The sequence below is a fragment of the Schistocerca cancellata genome, chromosome 2 (assembly GCF_023864275.1).
Source record: "Schistocerca cancellata isolate TAMUIC-IGC-003103 chromosome 2, iqSchCanc2.1, whole genome shotgun sequence".
Classification (NCBI taxonomy): domain Eukaryota; kingdom Metazoa; phylum Arthropoda; class Insecta; order Orthoptera; family Acrididae; genus Schistocerca; species Schistocerca cancellata.
In genome coordinates, this window is record NC_064627.1 from 26,764,956 (window position 1) to 26,784,143 (window position 19,188).

Consider the following 19,188-nt stretch of genomic DNA (forward strand, 5'->3'; position numbering starts at 1 on the left):
CCTGAGACTATTTTGATGCAGCTCTCCATGCTACTCTATCCTGTGCAAGCTTCTTCATCTCCCACTACTTACTGCAACCTACATCCTTCTGAATCTGCTTAGTGTATTCATCTCTCGGTCACCCTCTACGATTTTTATCCTCCACGCTGCCCCGCAGTGCTAAATTTTTGATTCCTCGATGCCTCAGAACATGTCCTACCAACCGGTCCCTTCTTCTTGTCAAGTTGTGCCACAAACTTCTCTTCTCCCCAATTCTATTCAATACCTCCTCATTAGTTATGTGATCTACCCATCTAATCTTCAACATTCTTCTGTAGCACCACATTCCGAAAGCTTCTATTCTCTTCTTGTCCAAACTATTTATCGTCCATGTTTCACTTCCATACATGGCTACACTCCATACAAATACTTTCAGAAACGACTTCCTGACACTTAAATCTGTACTTGATGTTAACAAATTCCTCTTCTTCAGAAACGCTTTCCTTGCCATTGCCAGCCTACATTTTATATCCTCTCTACTTCGACCATCATCAGTTATTTTGCTGCCCAAATAGTAAAACTCGTTTACTACTTTAAGTGTCTCATTTCCTAATCTAATTCCCTCAGCATCACCCGATTTAATTCGACTACATTCCATTATCCTCGTTTTGCTTTTGTTGATGTTCATCTTATATCCTCCTTTCAAGACACTGTCCATTCCGTTCAACAGCTTTTCCAATTCCTTTGCTGTCCCTGACAGAATTACAATGTCATCGGCGAACCTCGACGTTTTTATTTCTTCTCCATGAACTTTAATACCTACTCCGAATTTTTCTTCTGTTTTCTTTACTGCTTGCTCAGTATACAGATTGAATAACATCGGGGACAGGCTACAACCCCACTATTTTCGATTTATTCAGTTTATACCTCCATTTCATAAGACACAAATAATCGTCAGAAATCACCTCTGCTCCTTGAAATGTTATGCAGTTTCAAATCTGGATTATAAATTCCCATCTTACCCTTATAATGTATCTGACAACTCTCAGTGTCTCCAGGTCACTGTTCTACTACCCAGTTTTCTTTTCCAGTTCGTATCAGAAGTGAACTTTGATCTTCCTTAATGTACTGAATAATTTATCTCATCCTTTCATTCATTGTCGTGCAAGAAGCCATTTAACATAATGAATGTTCATATAGCTTTACGGTGGTGTACAAGACTTAAGAACTTCCTGATTGTTTTTGTTGCTGCTTTATTGGTACAATATTCTTGAGGAGCATGGATATTTACAGGCATTTTACATCACAGAACACTAATTTTCATGTTTAAGTGATTGATATTTCTATACATCACTAAGTGGAATTTTTTTATGGTTCATAATTTGAAGTATACAACAAAATACCAGTGTGATTAGTCTACAGTGTGAAATGTGGAAGAACTCTTGAAATTATTCATGGGGACAATAGTTCGTTGTGTTTCGGAGTGCCTTTTAGTGTTATTGTGGGATTTTATTGTATTATATTTTGCTTTGGTGGCTGAGCTTCCAATTAAAGAGTCCAAAATTATTTCAATTTAGAATCTCTTTTGTGAATGAGACATTACTTCTTCCACATCACTTATTTCAATCAGTCTCATTCTTTGTTCTTCTATTCCTCTTTGTCCATAAGAAATAAAATATTGATGATGTGTAATTTTCAAAATACAATCTGAGTTAAAATTGTGGGTCATATCAGGAGTCGAACGCGGGGCTTTAGATTATGCAGGCACCTTCTTACCGAGTGAGCTGCTGGCATGGCCAACGATCACCCTCACTACTTTACTTCAGCCAAGATGTCCCCTAGCAGTAGCTTTCAATAATATATTGTTGGAATAATCGAGAGCATAAAAAATATTTAGCCATAGACTGAGCAATCTTTACAGTACGAATCTTTCACTATACAGTGTTGTGTGTAAGTTGTTTTCCTACTGGCATGGGGAAGCCTTGAAGGCAGAGATAAGGAATTGTACTTGCTGTTGTGAAGGTGTCAGGATGGGAAATAAGTAATGTGTGGATAACACAATATGAATGGCAAGATTCTTAGTAACATTTGTATTACACAAGTTTTACAAAATGCAAACAGGTTGGTACACGTTTGTGGTTCATGAAATGATCATATAATTGTTCATGGTAATTTATGGTTCAGAAGGCGTCGCAAGTGGGACGAATAATGATGTCGTGCACCTGAAACATAAGATTTTATGTGATGAGCGACTAGTAAATTGCAGACACATAATATATTTTTCTTTCTCACTGTTTTTAGTGACCTTCTCAACAATCACTCATCTACGTAACTGGCAAATTTTTACAGTTAAGTATTAGCTTTATTTACGTGATAAGGAGATTTTGAGTGTCAGGCAGTAGGAATGGCAAGACAGCAGACAGCCTACCTGCACACGCGGATGTTGTGACAGCATGTAAACAACAGCTTCTGCGATGTCTTCCGATTCAAGACAGTTAAATTTGTCGAATATTTCTGAAGACCACTTTTCTTTTCCGTCAAGGATTTCAGTCCTCACAAGCCCAGGAGAAACAGACTGTGGGAAGAGAAGCATTCATAATTATTTCATTGTGGGTTTCTTCAACTTATCAGAAAAGGGGCAGCAATGTACAAATAAGTACTTCGATTAAAATAACTTTGTGAGTGACGTTCAATTGAGCCAGCCAGCAGCCAATTTCAGTTCTTTTTCGAGCGATAAGTGCTCCTTGTATTGCCTGTTTTACAAGTACAGGCAGAAGACTTTGTAAGGCGTATAGCAGCACGACAGTAAAACTGTCTCCTGCCTTTGCGATCGGAGTCAAAGCTGTTTTATTGAAACTACGGGAATAATAAACTGCCACGATAGATAAACAGACAAAACTTTATGAACTCTCAATCATAACTCTATTATAGTATTCATATAATTACAGGGAACTTCACAGAAAACGTAAATAATTAGAGAAAAAACTGATTGCATCCTGTTCAATCTGCCAGTAGCAGAAAAGTGCAGTAATTATTTATAAACATTTCAAAAAGAAGACTAAAGCCCAAAAGAATCGGTTGACTTACAAGAAATCCTTAATCCCAATTAATGTGAAGCATCTCCACTCACCCCGACGCGAATTTTGCTCTTTCTGGCGACCAGGTCCTTTCTGAGTCCTTCAAGGAGTACCCTCACCGCGTGCTTGCTGGCACTATACATGGCTCCATCACTGGCAATCGGCGGAAGGTGGCCCCCAATGCTGAATAGAAAAAATAAATACCTAGTGTTATGGTCCAAGACATACCTTTCATGACACAAAAATCAGTGTGGACATTTCACGATATGCCTGCTTATTTCACTGAGCAATGCACGTAACAATGTACAAAACATAGCTTCATAACATTCTCACGTAAGTTCCATAAAAGCTAATATTGCATTGTATTCCAAGTACAGAGCGTAGTGAGCTAATGAAGAAGCATAATAAGTAAAAAAAAAGAAATGCTTACGTCTTTCTACATTACATTAGACACATGATGCGCTAAAATTACACAGACACACACGACTGTTTCTTCAACCTCAACGCCGCTGTGTTTGTTTTTATTAAAATGACATGAAACATAGCTAGGAAACTATAACCACATATTACATTGCAATAAGTCAGAAGCATGTATTATCTGAGATAGTCTCAAAGTTTCCTTCATTTAACGAATATAAAATGCATGTGTTTATGTTGATACGAGAACGCTACGAAGCACGCTATCAGAGTACTGGCCCACATTAAGACTCTTGACAGTTCCAGTAAAAGTTCAGTATCTGCTAAAAACATTGGAAGTGGGGAAGAAGTTAGTAATTGCAGTAAATGTGAATAACTGAGCGATATGTGAGGCCACTTACTTCATTTAAGATTCAGACTGAGAAAGGTCGTTACTACATTACACGAGTCATATTCCGGCATGGGGAAGCATCTGAGTTGTAGAAAGAAGTGCAAGAAATACAGTTTGTCTAAATACAATATGATGAAATGTTGTTGTTGTTGTGGTCTTCAGTCCCGAGACTGGTTTGATGCAGCTCTCCATGCTACTCTATCCTGTGCAAGCTTCTTCATCTCCCAGTACCTACTGCAACCTACATCCTTCTGAATCGGCTTAGTGTATTCATCTCTTGGTCTCCCCCTACGATTTTTACGCTCCACGCTGCCCTCCAATACTAAATTGGTGATCCCTTGATGCCTCAGAACATGTCCTACCAACCGATCCCTTCTTCTGGTCAAGTTGTGCCACAAACTTCTCTTCTCCCCAATCCTATTCAATACTTCCTCATTAGTTACGTGATCTACCCATCTAATCTTCTGCATGCTGAAATGATATCATCAATAGTTTAGTACTACAGTGCATATGGTAACGTATGTTAGCCTTGTACATCAATTTAAAAAAGATAGATGAATGATTATTTGCTCCTCTTTCTTTTTCGCAGTCTCAAACTCCTCCTCAGGAACACAATTTTTACGCCCAATCAATTTTATGATCTGAATCAATTTTATGATCTGAATACCCATTTTTTCGGAACATTATTCCAGATGTTGTTATTCTTCGGAGACGCTTTCATTATCTGAGTGTTCGAGCTCTATGGAGCGGAGTCTTTAGCACTTCTTTTCTGTATGATGGGTCTTAATGGCTCACAGAGCAGAGATGTGCAATGCCACCTGAGGTTCGAGCCCCGAATATAATCATGAAAACATATGCGGTGTGACCAGTATCGTCGCGCTAACGCCGACTTTCTGCAACAGCAGAGTTAAAGAGTGTGTCGAATAAATAGGCTGGGAGATTTCCATTAAAACAATGCCTGGAGTCCGGTAGTGGCGTTATGAAGATCTCAATGGCCACAACATCCACCAGGAGTTGCAAAACACTGACAGAATTTGAGTTTCACGCATGGCGGTAAAAATAAGGGGAGTTGTCATGACGTCAAAACTTGAAGGTGACCTCTGCTATCTTAGTTGCCCCACAACGTTACCTCCAGATGTTTTGACTGACTAGAGTCGTGGTAGTTGTTTGAACAATAACGCTAGCTTGCGTCGTTTATGAGCGTACTATTCGATCTGGCAAAAGTGTAAAGGGATTACAGTTCATGGGTCTTTTGTTGGAACGTATTTGGTTATATTTACAAAATTCCGATTTCACAAAAGAAAGCAAATGAATGTTGAATGAATAAAATGATAGCTGCAGGCAGGAATATAATTCATTGGTTAAAATATTAGGAAGTGGAAGATACTTCTGGTAATCCGTACAGACTTCAAATGTTCGGAAAGTTCACTCTCGTAAAACTGCCTGGTTTACTATTATGCAAACCCTAGTTAATTTTATTTCGTTGGATGTTGTTTCCGCTTATTCAAAGTTACTATCTGAGTTACATACGTCTCGTTTACAAGTCAAGATTAAAACAGTCAGCTCCATATTTGCCTCACAATAAACATGTGGCAATTCTGGGGTGCCCAAATTTTATGCTGTAGTCGGTCAATATTGTCCGTATGACAGGGTTTGGAGGACTTTCTCCTGCATGTAACAGGCGTGACTTTCAAATGTTATCTTGTTCTGGCAAATATATGTTTTCTGTCACGAATGGTAGAATGTGATTTGCGGCCTCTCAGTTTGTGTACATGTACAGGGTGTTTAAAAAATGACCGGTATATTTGAAACGGCAATACAAACTAAACGAGCAGCGATAGAAATACACCGTTTGTTGCAATATGCTTGGGACAACAGTACATTTTCAGGCAGACAAACTTTCGAAATTACAGTAGTTACAATTGTCAACAACAGATGGCGCTGCGGTCTGGGAAACTCTATAGTACGATATTTTCCACATATCCACCATGCGTAGCAATAATATGGCGTAGTCTCTGAATGAAATTACCCGAAACCTTTGACAACGTGTCTGGCGGAATGGCTCCACATACAGATGAGATGTACTGCTTCAGCTGTTCAATTGTTTCTGGATTCTGGCGGTACACCTGGTCTTTCAAGTGACCCCACAGAAAGAAGTCACAGGGGTTCATGTCTGGCGAATAGGGAGGCCAATCCACGCCGCCTCCTGTATGTTTCGGATAGCCCAAAGCAATCACACGATCATCGAAATATTCATTCAGGAAATTAAAGACGTCGGCCGTGCGATGTGGCCGGGCACCATCTTGCATAAACCACGAGGTGTTCGCAGTGTCGTCTAAGGCAGTTTGTACCGCCACAAATTCACGAAGAATGTCCAGATAGCGTGATGCAGTAATCATTTCGGATCTGAAAAATGGGCCAATGATTCCTTTGGAAGAAATGGCGGCCCAGACCAGTACTTTTTGAGGATGCAGGGACGATGGGACTGCAACATGGGGCTTTTCGGTTCCCCATATGCGCCAGTTCTGTTTATTGACGAAGCGATCCAGGTAAAAATAAGCTTCGTCCATAAACCAAATGCTGCCCACATGCATATCGCCGTCATCAATCCTGTGCACTATATCGTTAGCGAATGTCTCTCGTGCAGCAATGGTAGCGGCGCTGAGGGGTTGCCGCGTTTGAATTTTGTATGGATAGAGGTGTAAACTCTGGCGCATGAGACGATACGTGGACGTAGGCGTCATTTGGACCGCAGCTGCAACGCGGCGAACGGAAACCCGAGGCCGCTGTTGGATCACCTGCTGCACTAGCTGCGCGTTGCCCTCTGTGGTTGCCGTACGCGGTCGCCCTACCTTTCCAGCACGTTCATCCGTCACGTTCCCGGTCCGTTGAAATTTTTCAAACAGATCCTTTATTGTATCGCTTTTTGGTCCTTTGGTTACATTACACCTCCGTTGAAAAAGGAATAAACCATGTTGTCCACAGCACACTTGCACGTTGTGAACAGCACACGCTTACAGCAGAAAGACGACGTACAGATTGGCGCACCCACAGACTGCGTTGTCTTCTATATCTTTCACATCACTTGCAGCGCCATCTGTTGTTGAAAATTGTAACTACTGTAATTTCGAAAGTTTGTCCGCCTGAAAATGTACTGTTGTCCCAAGCATATTGCAACAAACGGTGTATTTCTATCGCTGCTCGTTTAGTTTTTATTGCCGTTTCAAATATACCGGTCATTTTTGAAACACCCTGTAGATGCACTTTACGTAAGCGTTCCCTGTACACTTAGCGTAACATTATGTTTTCCTCTGGCCACCACATGCGCTTTCGCTGTGGTACCCAGCACCATTTTCAGCGTAATAAAAGGTCTGTATGTGATGCCATGCCATGTCAAAAATGCTAATCGATATACCTGAACTTCCTGTATCTGTCCAACTGCTAATACGTCCCTTATAGACACGAGACAGAATCATGACCTTTTTGCTTCATCCGGAATTTTTCGTTGTCTACTTCGCATCACGGGATTTACACTGATAAGTACAGTTAGGTCAGTTATGTGTATCATAGGAAGACAATTTACTGAACTGCTTGATTAATCTATTCCCTTCTATAAACGGAATATTCCGAAAACATCTCAGTCGTAAGTACTTACATCGTCACCTACAACATCGCTCGTGGGCCGTCATCTTTTTGAAGAAACAGAAATACGCCACAACACTTTTTTCATTGATCTTCTATTCTGCACAGCGTTGGAGTGTTCAACATTATTCTCCGATATTTCTGATGCCTTCATATCATTAAAGAAATAACTTTATGCACTATCTCGGCAACAGTAACACATGTGGTAACAGTAACACATGCAAGTTTCTGCTCACCTAACCAAGAAAATGCCATTTACCAGCATACTTTAGATGCAAGATGAGGCGCAATTTTATATCGGTCTTTGCTTTATTATTAAACAATGTAACAGTCAGAACTTCGATTGCAATGTGACTAACTGGCAAGTGTTATCGTAAAGCGAGTATCTTGATTTTTTTTTTTGAGTCATCAGTCTTTTGACTGGTTTGACGCGGACCGCCACGAATTCCCCTCAGAGCAGCGCCTGCAACATAAAGTCTTTAATTTTTTGCTGGATGTATTCCAATCTCTGTTTTTATACCTTCTACAGCTCCTTCCAGTACGATGGAAGTTATTTCTTAGTGTCTTAGCAGGTTCCTACCATCCTGTCGTCTCTTGTTGTCAATGGCTTCCTTTCCTCGCTGATTCTCCATATAACCTCCTCATTCCTCACCTTATGAGTCCACTTGATTTTCAACATTCTTCTGTAGCACCACATTTCAAATGCTTCTATCGTCTTCTTTTCTGGGTTTCCACCCAGTCCATGTTTCACTACCATACAATGCCATGCTCAAAACGTACATTCTCAGAAACTTCTTCCTCAAATTGAAGTCTATGTTCGACATTATTAGAATTCTATTGGCCGGGAATGCCCTCTTTTGCAATACTAGTCCGCTTGTGATGCCAAATGTCCTCCTTTCCCTCCCCATCGTGGCGTATTTTGCTACCAAGGTAATAAAATTCCTTAACTTCATCTACTTCGTGCCCATCAATCCTGATAAGTTTCTCGCTGTTCTAATTTCTGCTACTTCTAGTTACTTTCGCCCTTCTTCGATTTACCTGTAATCCATACTTTGTACTCATTAAACTTTTCATTACATTCAGCACATTCCGTAAAGCTTCTTCACTTTCACTGAGGATATCAATGTCATCAGAGAATCTTATCATTGATATCCTTTCACGTCAAATTTTAATTTCTCGCTTTTACTTTTCTTTTCTTTCTTTCGTTGATTCGTCGATGTGTAGATTGAACAGTAGAGGTGAAAGACTACATCATTCTCTTACACCCTTTGTAATCTGAGCGCTTCGTTCTTCGTCTTCCACTCTTATTATTCTATTTTGATTTTCGTATATGTTGTATGTTAACCATCTTTCCCTACAGCTTGCACCTATTTTTCTCAGAATTTCGAATATTTTGCACCATGTTAAATTGTCGAACGCTTCTCCAAGGTCGACAAATTATATGAGCCTGTATCGATTTTTCTTCAGTCTTGCTTCCATTATCCATCCCATCTTCGGAATTGCCTCTCTGGTACCTTTACTTTTTCTAAAGCCAAATTGATTACCATCTAACACATCCTCAATTTTCTTTTGCATTCTTCTGTGTATTATTCTGGTCATCAACTTGGATGCACATGCTGTTAATCTGAATGTGCGGCAATTCTCGCACTTGTCGGCTCATGTTACCTTCTGAACTTTGTGGATGATGTTTCTCCAGAAGTCAGACAATACATCACCAGACCCATACATTCCCAACACCGACGTGAATTGTCATTTTATTGCAATTTTTTAGTTTAGAAATTCTGATAGAATGTTGTCTACCCCTTCCACCTTATTCTAATACTGGATCCCCTATCTCTTCTAAATCGACTCGTGTTTCTTCTTCTATGACATCAAACAAATCTTCCCCTTCAAAGGGGCCTTCAAGGTACTCCTGCCCCCTATCTGCTCTCTCCTCTGCATTTAACACTGGAATTCCCATTGCACTCTTAATGTTGCCTCCCTTGTTCTTAATTTAATCGAAGGTTCTTTTAACTTTTCTGTTGACTCAGTCCTTCCGACAATAATTTCATTTTTGATTTCTTCACATTATTCCTGCAGCCTTATCGCTTTAGCTTCCCTACACCTTCTATTTATTTCGTTCCTCAGCGACTCTTATTTCTGTATTCTTGTTTTCTCCAGAACATTTTTGTACTTTTTTCTTTCATCGATCAACTGAAGTATATCGTGTGTTACCCATGGTTTCTTCACAGTTACCTTCTTTATACCTATGTTTTTCTCTCCACTTTATGTGATTGGCCTTTTTAGAGATGTCCATACCTCTTTAACTGTATTGTCTACTGAGCTACACCTTATTTCAGTGTCTATAGCTTTAAGAGAACATAAAGCTTATCACCTCATTTCTTAGTACTATCATATCCCAACTCTTTGTGCACTCATTTTTCCTGACTAATCTCTTTAACCTGAGCCCACTTTTCATCAGTACTGAACTGGGATCTGACTCTATATCTGCTCCTGGGTATGCCTTAAAATCCTGTATCTGATTCCGGAATTTCTGTGTAACCTTGATTTGATCTAAGTGATATCCTTACGTATCTCCCGACCTTTTCCAAGCATACCTCCCCTTGTGATTCTTGATTAGAGTATTTGCTTTTATTAGCTGCTATTTATTGCAGAACTCAGTCTTTCTCCTCTTTCATTCTTAATACAACGCCCACATTCTCCCGTAACCGTTTCTTCTACCCCTTCCCCTAAAACCGCATTCCAATTCTCCGTTAGTGTTAGATTTTCATCTCCCGTCACGTACTGAATTACCCGTTGAATATTCTCAAATACTTTCTCTATCTCTTCATCTTTTGCTTGCGACGTCGGCATGTGTACCAGAACCATTGTTCACGGTATTCGTTTGCTGTCGATTCTGATGAGAGTAACTACATCATTGACCTCTTCACTGTAACTCACTCTCTGTCCTACCTTCCCATTCATAACAAATCCTACTCCCGTTATGCCATTTTCTGCTGCTGTTGATATTACCCAATACTCATCTTACCAGAAATCCTTGTCTTGTTTCCATTTCACTTACGGCATTATAGAATGAAACATAAAAGCCGAAGAAAACAGCTGTAAGTAGAAAATGCATCATCATCATTCATGTTTTTTTCTGAAGAGTACATTGTAGCAAACTTGATCACAGGTATGATTTATGGGTGACTAAAATTAAAGCGGTTGTTTCATGTCATTCTAGTATTAATACTGCTATATCTCAAAGCTCGATGTCGGCTTATTTAATTCGAAAACCTCAAAATGAAACTCAAAAATGAAACCGAACAAGTTATTTCTGAAAAACTGACACACAAAGGTCCTGGCAAGAAGTAATATAGAAATGAAGCAATTGAGCTACTGTTAAAAACTTACAATAGTTTAGTGTGAAAATAAAATGTAAAATTTCCCGCTATCAATTAAATCTTTATTAAAATGGATGTGAAACAGCTGTTTGAGAAGCATGTACGTGTTACAGAGGTTAGGCCATCGTTACCAAGAAAATTAATCACATAGGGCTAGTTGTTGAAGCAAAATATTAAATTTTACAGGGTCTAGGCAACTGAGACCACTCCTTTGTTTACAATTGCTTTTTTCACTAATTAATATATGAGGTATTATTTTAAAAGTTCTTTAATAGCACCATAACTGTCTACTGGTGACATTTTGTTGCAAATTGCTAGAACTTGTTTTCGAAAATGAACGTATCATGTTTTGCTTTTAGTGGCCGCACGATGAATGACAATTCATAGTCAAGACTTCACTGCGAGAATGTGAGTAAACTGCGACGACACTGACACACTGACAGTGTAACAGAACAGCAACGTAGTCCCGCTTTGTGGTATACCTCTGTACAATTCTGCTCCTTCGACATTTCAAGAATATTTTGATTTGTTGTCATCCACAAGTCAGGATATCATGTCTTGATTACTTCTTTCGTCATTGCAAATATCTGTCGGCTGGCAAAGAAAGCATTGGTAAAGCGTTTGCAAACGTGAGTAGTGCATATGACCTGAATGTTGAAAATGTAACAAGTAAGAATCAGTTCCAGTAAGCAAAGAAGTTTTAGGAGTTCTAGCCTCATCAGCTATCGACGCATATAGAGTAAAAGAGTATTTAAATTCCAGAACGAGATTTTCACTCTGCAGTGGAGTGTGCGCTGATATGAAACTTCCTGGCAGATTAAAACTGTGTGCCCGACCGAGACTCGAAATCGGGACCTTTGCCTGTCGCGGGCAAGTGCTCTACCATTTTTTTCCCTTCCATCTTTTTTTGAACCGCTCCTTTTATTTTTTTATTTTTATTCTTTTATTTTTAAAAGTTCCATTTTTTGTTTTTTTATTTTATTTATTTATTTACTTTTTTTGCGGGCTAGTGCTCTACCAACTTCCCTTTTTTACTTTTTTTTAAGTTGCAGGTAAGGAGAAAACAAATAAAAACCTCTTGTGTATGAAAATAAAAGACGACGTTCTTCATAAAATAACACAATATCCTTAGAAAACGTAAAACATAAAAGGTAGCTATATTTCCGCAACGGCCTTCTTTTTTTCTTTTTTTTATTTTTTTTAATTGTTAATGTTGTGGACTGTCAAGGCAGCCAGTCCACAGTGACGGGTAGCCGATAGAAAGGCACGCGTACACACACGCCGACTGGCGTGATTTCTGGAACGGGATAATTAGTGAATGCGATAAAGAAAAGAACGTAGCTACTAGAACACTTAACTTTTATGCATCCTTTGGTATACAGCAATCTTGATGATACAAGTGAGACTCATTAAGATACATGCAATGTTACATATGGCGCCTTGCTAGGTCGTAGCCATTAACTTAGCTGAAGGCTATTCTAACTGTCTCTCGGCAAATGAGAGCAAGGCTTCGTCAGTGTAGTCGCTAGCAAAGTCGTCGTACAACTGGGGCGAGTGCTAGTCCGCCTCTCTAGACCTGCCATGTGGTGGCGCTAGGTCTGCAAGTACTGACAGTGGCGACACGCGGGTCCGACATGTACTAATGGACCGCGGCCGATTTAAGCTACCACCTAGCAAGTGTGGTGTCTGGCGGTGACACCACATTTAACATAAATGAGTATAGATTCTCGCCATCAGCAGCAACCCATTTCTTTATGTTTTTTTGGGGGGGGTGGGGGAGCACAGGATAAAGAAAACAAATATGCTGCAGATAGAGAGCTATGCCTGAAAAGCTTAAACATGTGTAAGGAAAAAAAAACTTAGAAGAGGAGGAGAAAATAGAAGTGAAATAAAATAGGAATACTTTCCTCGCCATGCTCCACTTTGTCGCGCCATCAGAACAAAATGCATTCTATCATTGATCATTAAAGGGGAATGTGGGATCGTCCATTCTTGGCTGGCACGGTTCGTTGAGATTCCAGCTTTGAGGCGGGTTGGTGAAAATACTCTGTAAATAGTTCGCGAAAGTGGCCCGATAGTGTCGATGTCGGCGAAGGGTGTGGTGGTGTACTTGGAGGCGCGTCCAGAAGTCCGCCGGATCGACGATGTTGTCCCGGAAGAGGTAGTTGACAGCCATGCCACTGATCCATGTGATGGCGTGCCACTTAGCCGATGGAAAGTAGGTCGTGTCGGGATATATCATCATGGTAGGAGAAACATGATGTGGTGGTATTCGGAGGTAGAAAGCCACAATATTCTGTACGAGGGTCCAGACGGCAGCTGCTGGCCCACACTCAAAACGATGTAAATCTGTATCTTCGACATTGCACTTGAGGCACAGGGGTGAGTCCACCAGTGCGATGCGATGCAGTTTCTGTCTTGTAGTATACTTGCCGTTGACGAGAAGGTACCACATAGAGGTGGTGTCAGTGGTGTGATATGGTTGGTGGATCGTTTTCCAAACTGTAGGCCATGAAACCTGTGGGTGACGTGTTTCGACGGGGTTGCGGGGTGGAGACTTTCGGAGAAGGCGGTAGATGTCGAGGGTGGTCGTCTTCTTGGTCCTCGGGAGCTCAGTGCATATGTAGCTGTACTCCAAAAAGAAACGGCCGATATGTGACATCGGAGGTGGGATGTGTGCCAAAGACGTCGGTGGGCGTCTCGAAACAGGTGCGAGCTCGGTGGTCAACATTCCAGTAAAACTAGCATTTTGGCTTTTCCATAACCGGAGCATAGTATTGGTGTAAATTGCCGTAGTCCTGGCTAACCAGATCGAGGCCACCATCCCGCTTCGGTAAGGTGAGAGCTTCATACTGGACTTTGAAGATGTGTCCAGAACAAATGAAATAGCCGAAAGCCGCCTGTAATCTGGCCGCCACTGTCGCAGTGATGGGCAGAATCTGCGCTATATGGGGTATCCGGGCTGCCAGATGGGTATTGACGAAGGTGACTCTCTGGCACATATTCAACGGGCGTAGTATGTGATGTTGTATGTTGGCCCGGATGCGTTGCAGCAGCGCCCGAAAATTGATCGCCGAGGTGCGGCGAATGTCTCGCGTGTACAGCAATCCGAGACAACGGAGGGTGTCCCCCAGCTGAAATGGGACTACGCTGTCTGCGGGAAGGCCGCGGCCGATCTTCATGGCGCATGATTTTGCCACGTTCATAGCGCTCCCTGCCCCTGCACTGTAACGGGTAATCCACTGCATCGCAGCTTGTACGTCGGCCGCTGAACGTACGACGAGGGCCAAGTCGTCCGCGTAGGCTCGGCAGCGGAACATATGATCCCGGAGTGGAACACCTGTCAAACGTCGCCGTAATCCGCAAATGAGTGGTTCCATCGCAATGGCATAAAGCACCGTCGACAAAGGGCAACCCTGCCGTACTGAGCGTTCAATCCGTATAGGTTCTGTAAGTCTGCCGTTGACGAGAAGTCCGGACGTTGCTCCACGAAGGAGCCGCATAATCACTTGCGTGAACGTCGGGGGAATTGCCATTCGGTCCATCACTGCGTTGAGGAATGCATGATTGACGCGGTCAAACTCTTGTTTGAAGTTGATGGAGATTAAAGCGCCTGGCAGTCGCGAGTGTGTTGCCACAGCGATCACATCTCGATATTCACTGAGGGCTGTCTGTATATTACGATCGGCGCCTAAGAATGTTTGTTCTTGGGAAACAATGTCTCGTAAGACATGTTTGAGGCGCACTGCTAGAAGGCGTGTGAAAATCTTGAAGTCGGAATTGAGTAACGTGATCGGCCGATAACTGTCGAGTCGTGTTCCTCCTGCTGGTTTCGGGACTGGTACAAGTAAGCCTTCCATGAACATTGATGGCGGGTTCGCCGCGCCGGACAAAAGTTCCCAGTACATGTCCCTCCATCGTGGCAACATCAAATCTTGGAATTTTCTGTAAAATTCGAGAGGTAAACAATTCCGGGCCGGGAGATCGATTCAGAGACGCTTTGGCTACAGCGCCTTGGACGTCGTCGGTGGTCACTTCAGAAGTCAGGAGGGCTGCAGCTGCTGCGTTTAGAGTACCAAGTGTCTCCTGGGCAATCTCAGCAATGGCCTCTGCACCGGCAGGTACTTCTTGATAGAAAAGTCTATAGTGCGTTGTGAATGCATCCGCAATGGTAGCTTGCGAACTCAGCCGTCGTCCATCAGGTAGGTCTAAAGTTGTCATTAAAACCTGTCGGCGTTCTTCACCGTTAATCCTATCTTGGTTGCGTGCTCGTACAATGGCTCCCTCTAGGAGGCATCTGGTCAAGGTTAAAATCCTTGCCTTGATGCGCTGAGTTTCTTTTAGACGATCCGGGGATGGAGGATGATCCATGAGTTCACGTAGAGCGCTATAGTAGAAATCAGGTTTGTGGTGATTCCACCTGGCTTGGCTCTGCCATAGTGTATCAATGTGGGTCGGATGGCCGGTTTGGCGCACAGCAACCACCACTGCAGTGTGGTCTCGTAACGCATAATGCGTTGAACACAGGTGTGCCACGTGTCGGTGACCTGTTGTCGACATTCAGGGTCCCGCAGTAGCGTGACATTGAGTTTCCAGGGTCCTGCACTGCGTCATATAGATTGTTGACGTAGGTTCATGGTACAGATGTAGATGTTATGATCCGAAAAGGCAGACGGCCAACGTTCCGCGTCGAGGAGAACTGATTTTAGAGCGTCAGAGATGTATATTCTATTAAGTCGGCTGGCGGAGTGGTTCGTGATGTGTGTATACCCCGGGCGGTCGCCGTGTACCACTCGCCAAGTGTCGAGGAGACGAAGGCGGCGGACGAGGAAGCGAAGTTCCGGACATGTGGTAAAATGGGGGTATTGGTCTGTGCGCTCGAGAATACAGTTTAAATCTCCACCTACGATGAGATGATCGTATCGGCCGAGGAACGAAGGCGTGATATCTTATGCGTAGAACTGGGAGCGATCCCTCCGTTTATCAGTGCCCGATGGGTCGTAGAGATTTATGATTTTGATTTCTTCAACTGTTATGGCTACCCCTCGCGCCGTTGGGAGGTATGTGACATCGGAAACTGCAATCCCTTCTCGCAGGAGGATGGCTGCGCCTGTGTGTTCCATAGCTGCAGGGGCGGCGTACGTCTCATATTCATAACACCCCCTCCAAGTTGCTGTTCTCAGTTCTTGTAACAGGGCGATGTTGATGTCCGCTGCTCTTAGCGTGTCACGGAGCAGTTGAAGTTTAACGTGGGTGCCGATTAGTATTGATAGTAGCTATTCGGTACGCCTGATGGGAGATCCGTGCTGCCGATAGGTTCGTAGCTGGTGAAGATCGTCGTGGTAGATGCTGGAAGTCCATAGAAGTCGCAGGAGTCGCCGTAGAATACTTCCCCCAATTTAGTGTTGGTCTAACGGAGGAACAGATCTCATTTCCGCATCAGATGGAGGTGGGAAATCCGTGTCATCCGCCCATGAAAAATGTCCGACAGTTTTGACATCGGCGAGAGGTGGCAGCACTGGCCGAGTCGGCTCAATTGCGTCGGTGACAACAGGCGTGCTACGTTCCATGGCTTCTGGGCGCGGGGCTTGCGCACGATCTCTGTTGGACGGTTCACCGTCTGGTGGATGACGCGTCTCCGTGGCAGAGGAGAAAGTGTTATCGTGTTCTCCGTCAGAGTGATGTGGCATCTCTTCGTCCTGCGGAGGTGGCTCAATGGTCGATTCTGATGTTTTGCGACCTTTTTTTTCGTCGTTTGGGCGACTTCTGCTTTCGGCAATGAGTTTCGGTGTCTGAGGAAGGTCATTCCGGTACAAAAGCCGCGGGTGCTTTGATGCGGTCGCCATTCTCCAGAACACTCTCATTGGTATCCTTGTGATCTTCTAGCGTTGGTGTGTCCGGCTGTTGGACATGTTCACTGGCGGCATCGCCGGTGTCAAGGCGCTGGGACGCCTCCGGGTGTATCGGACCAGACAGACGCTCATGAACGGCGTCTTGTGAGGGCTGGACGTGCAGTGTCGCCGCATAGATGACTCGAAGGGTGGTCGTGGATCTGTCGGTGTTCGTATCGTCGTGCCTTAGTTGTGTGATGCGGCGTTGTAGGCATTCATTACGGACGTGGCCTTCTTTGACACAACCGGAACATGTTCGAGGTTGTCCGTCGTAAATGACCACCGCACGGCGGCCGCCGATAGAAATGTACGATGGAACGTGCCGTTTGAGATCGATTCGGACGTGTCTCACACCATTAAGCACCGGATAAGTCGTAAACTGTGCCCATGTCTCGGCTACGTGGCTCTGGTGGCTCTGGTGGCTCTGGACTTCTCCGAACGGGCTTGGCGCCGCGATGACTTCATCTTCATTCACCTCGAAAGGCAGTTAGAATACACGGATCGTCTGAAGGCCAAGTCCTGGATGGTCGACATCCACAGGCCCGACGTTTCCGTCGGAGTGCCGAAATTTTAGTCCATGTCGAGTCCTTTGAATAATCTCGTTGCAGGCAGCGTCGGAATTCATCTTAACATAAACGACGCTGCTCATGATCGATAGGTGTATGCCGATGAGGTCGTCACGGGGGATCTTCACGTCTTCGCGTAGGAAGCGTTCGACGGCCAGAGCTTTGGGCTGTGCGTATTCATTTGAGAAGGTGAACTTAAGACGTGTTCTTCCTGTAAGGGTTGGCCATCAGAGCTTGTTCGACTGAGAAGCGCTGTGACGAGGAAAAAAACAAAACACTCCGCGCGCGCAGCGGCGTGGATGGCCGAGCGCGGTGCGCACTGCTGCCCTGCCGAACGCAGACTGCCGTCTGAGCTACCCGAGCACGACTCACGCCCGGTCCTCACAGCTTTACTTCTTCCAGTATCTCGTCTCCTACCTTCCAAACTTTACAGAAGCTCTCCTGCGCAGTAAAGAGAGAAAATTTAGAAGTAGAAGTGAAATCCCAAAGGGAGACCAGAAAATGCCAAAAAGAAAAGGTCAACAAGGGGAACAAAAACCGTAAGTAACACAGAAACCAGCTGGATAGCCAGACCGACGTAAGTATGAACACAGAATGGATGGAAGTGGCAGAGGGCAAAAAGGGGGCACAGAGAGGGAGCAGCACAGGGAAAGAAATGCAGCTTGGGAAGGAAGACTGGGCCCCAATATCTCGGTCCCATGCGTGCCACACACGAACTCAAGAAAGAGCCGTGGGGACGATGGGGGGGGGGGGGGGGGGGGACTAGTCTTGACAGGAAACCCTCGCCCATTTGGCGGAACCCGACCTTCTCTCAAACAGTGGAACGACGCCATCTTGCAGTAAGTGCTTATCGCAATTAATGAACTCTTCATAATTTTCTGGAATATAAAGAAATAAATACATCAGTTACGTGAAATCTTATACGCGAAAAGAAGGTAAGTTGGTTAAGTTTTTGCTGTAGATCAGCAAAAGAAAGTAGTAGTAGTAGTACTGGTTGTAGTAGTAGTAGTACAAATAGTACAGAATTATGGCACAAAATCAATAAATTCAGGACCAAACTATCTGCTTACACTCCTGTGATGGAAGCACCTTGGTTAGAACAATTCGCTGATCGAATTTCTCCTGCTCCAGTACGTCCTCGACCGCTTACATATTCACTTGGCCACCACTACTATGATGAATGCTTTGTTTCTCCTTTTACTTTCGTGGAACTGAAGAGGGCACTTCACTCAGCCACAGGCAGCTCTCCAGGCATCTGATACTGTTCACTGTGCTATGGTGTGGTGTGCAACATGCAATTTTTCTCCTCTTGCATATACGCAATCAACTTTGGGGGTCTAAAGATCCTGGAAAAGACTGAAGAACATACATAACAGTCCAGTCTTGAAAAGGGGCAATGATATTTCTTAGCCGACTTCGTACCGACCCATTGCTCTTTCCTCTTGCATTGGGAAGACTTTGGAACGATTAGTTAAACAACAATTGGAGTGACGGCTGGAATAGCACAACCTATGGGCTACTTCATAATTTGGATTGGAAAGGGAAAAGGCTCAGTTGCCAATATCGCTCTAACAGATAGCTTCACAAGCTCTATAAGACTGGAAAGACCACAGCTACGTTTGTGGATATCGAGGGAGCACATGACAATGTAAACGTAGATCTTTTGCTCCACAAATGGAGCGCTAGGTATCTCAGAAGAAACGGTTTATGACAGGAATATTTTCATCACGTTGCATGATAAACGAATGGGCCATCGCACTGTCTCAAATGGACTTTCACGAGGAGCAATTATCAGTACTCCGTCATATGCTGTGTACACCATGGGTATGGAAAAGCTCTTCC

General features: G+C 43.4%; 1 protein-coding gene across 1 annotated transcript in view; it reads right to left on the minus strand.

The window, feature by feature from the left end:
* Positions 1–2,054: 2,054 nt before the first annotated feature.
* The window catches only part of LOC126143650 (farnesol dehydrogenase-like), a 66,257-nt gene continuing 49,123 nt past the window's right edge, over positions 2,055–19,188 (minus strand). The window contains exons 4-6 of the mRNA XM_049915441.1: positions 3,110–3,239; positions 2,408–2,554; positions 2,055–2,201 (exon numbers count right to left, since the gene is read on the minus strand). Of these exons, the coding sequence (XP_049771398.1) occupies positions 2,160–2,201; positions 2,408–2,554; positions 3,110–3,239 (319 nt within the window). The 3' untranslated portion in view covers positions 2,055–2,159. The remainder of the gene's footprint in view (positions 2,202–2,407; positions 2,555–3,109; positions 3,240–19,188) is intronic.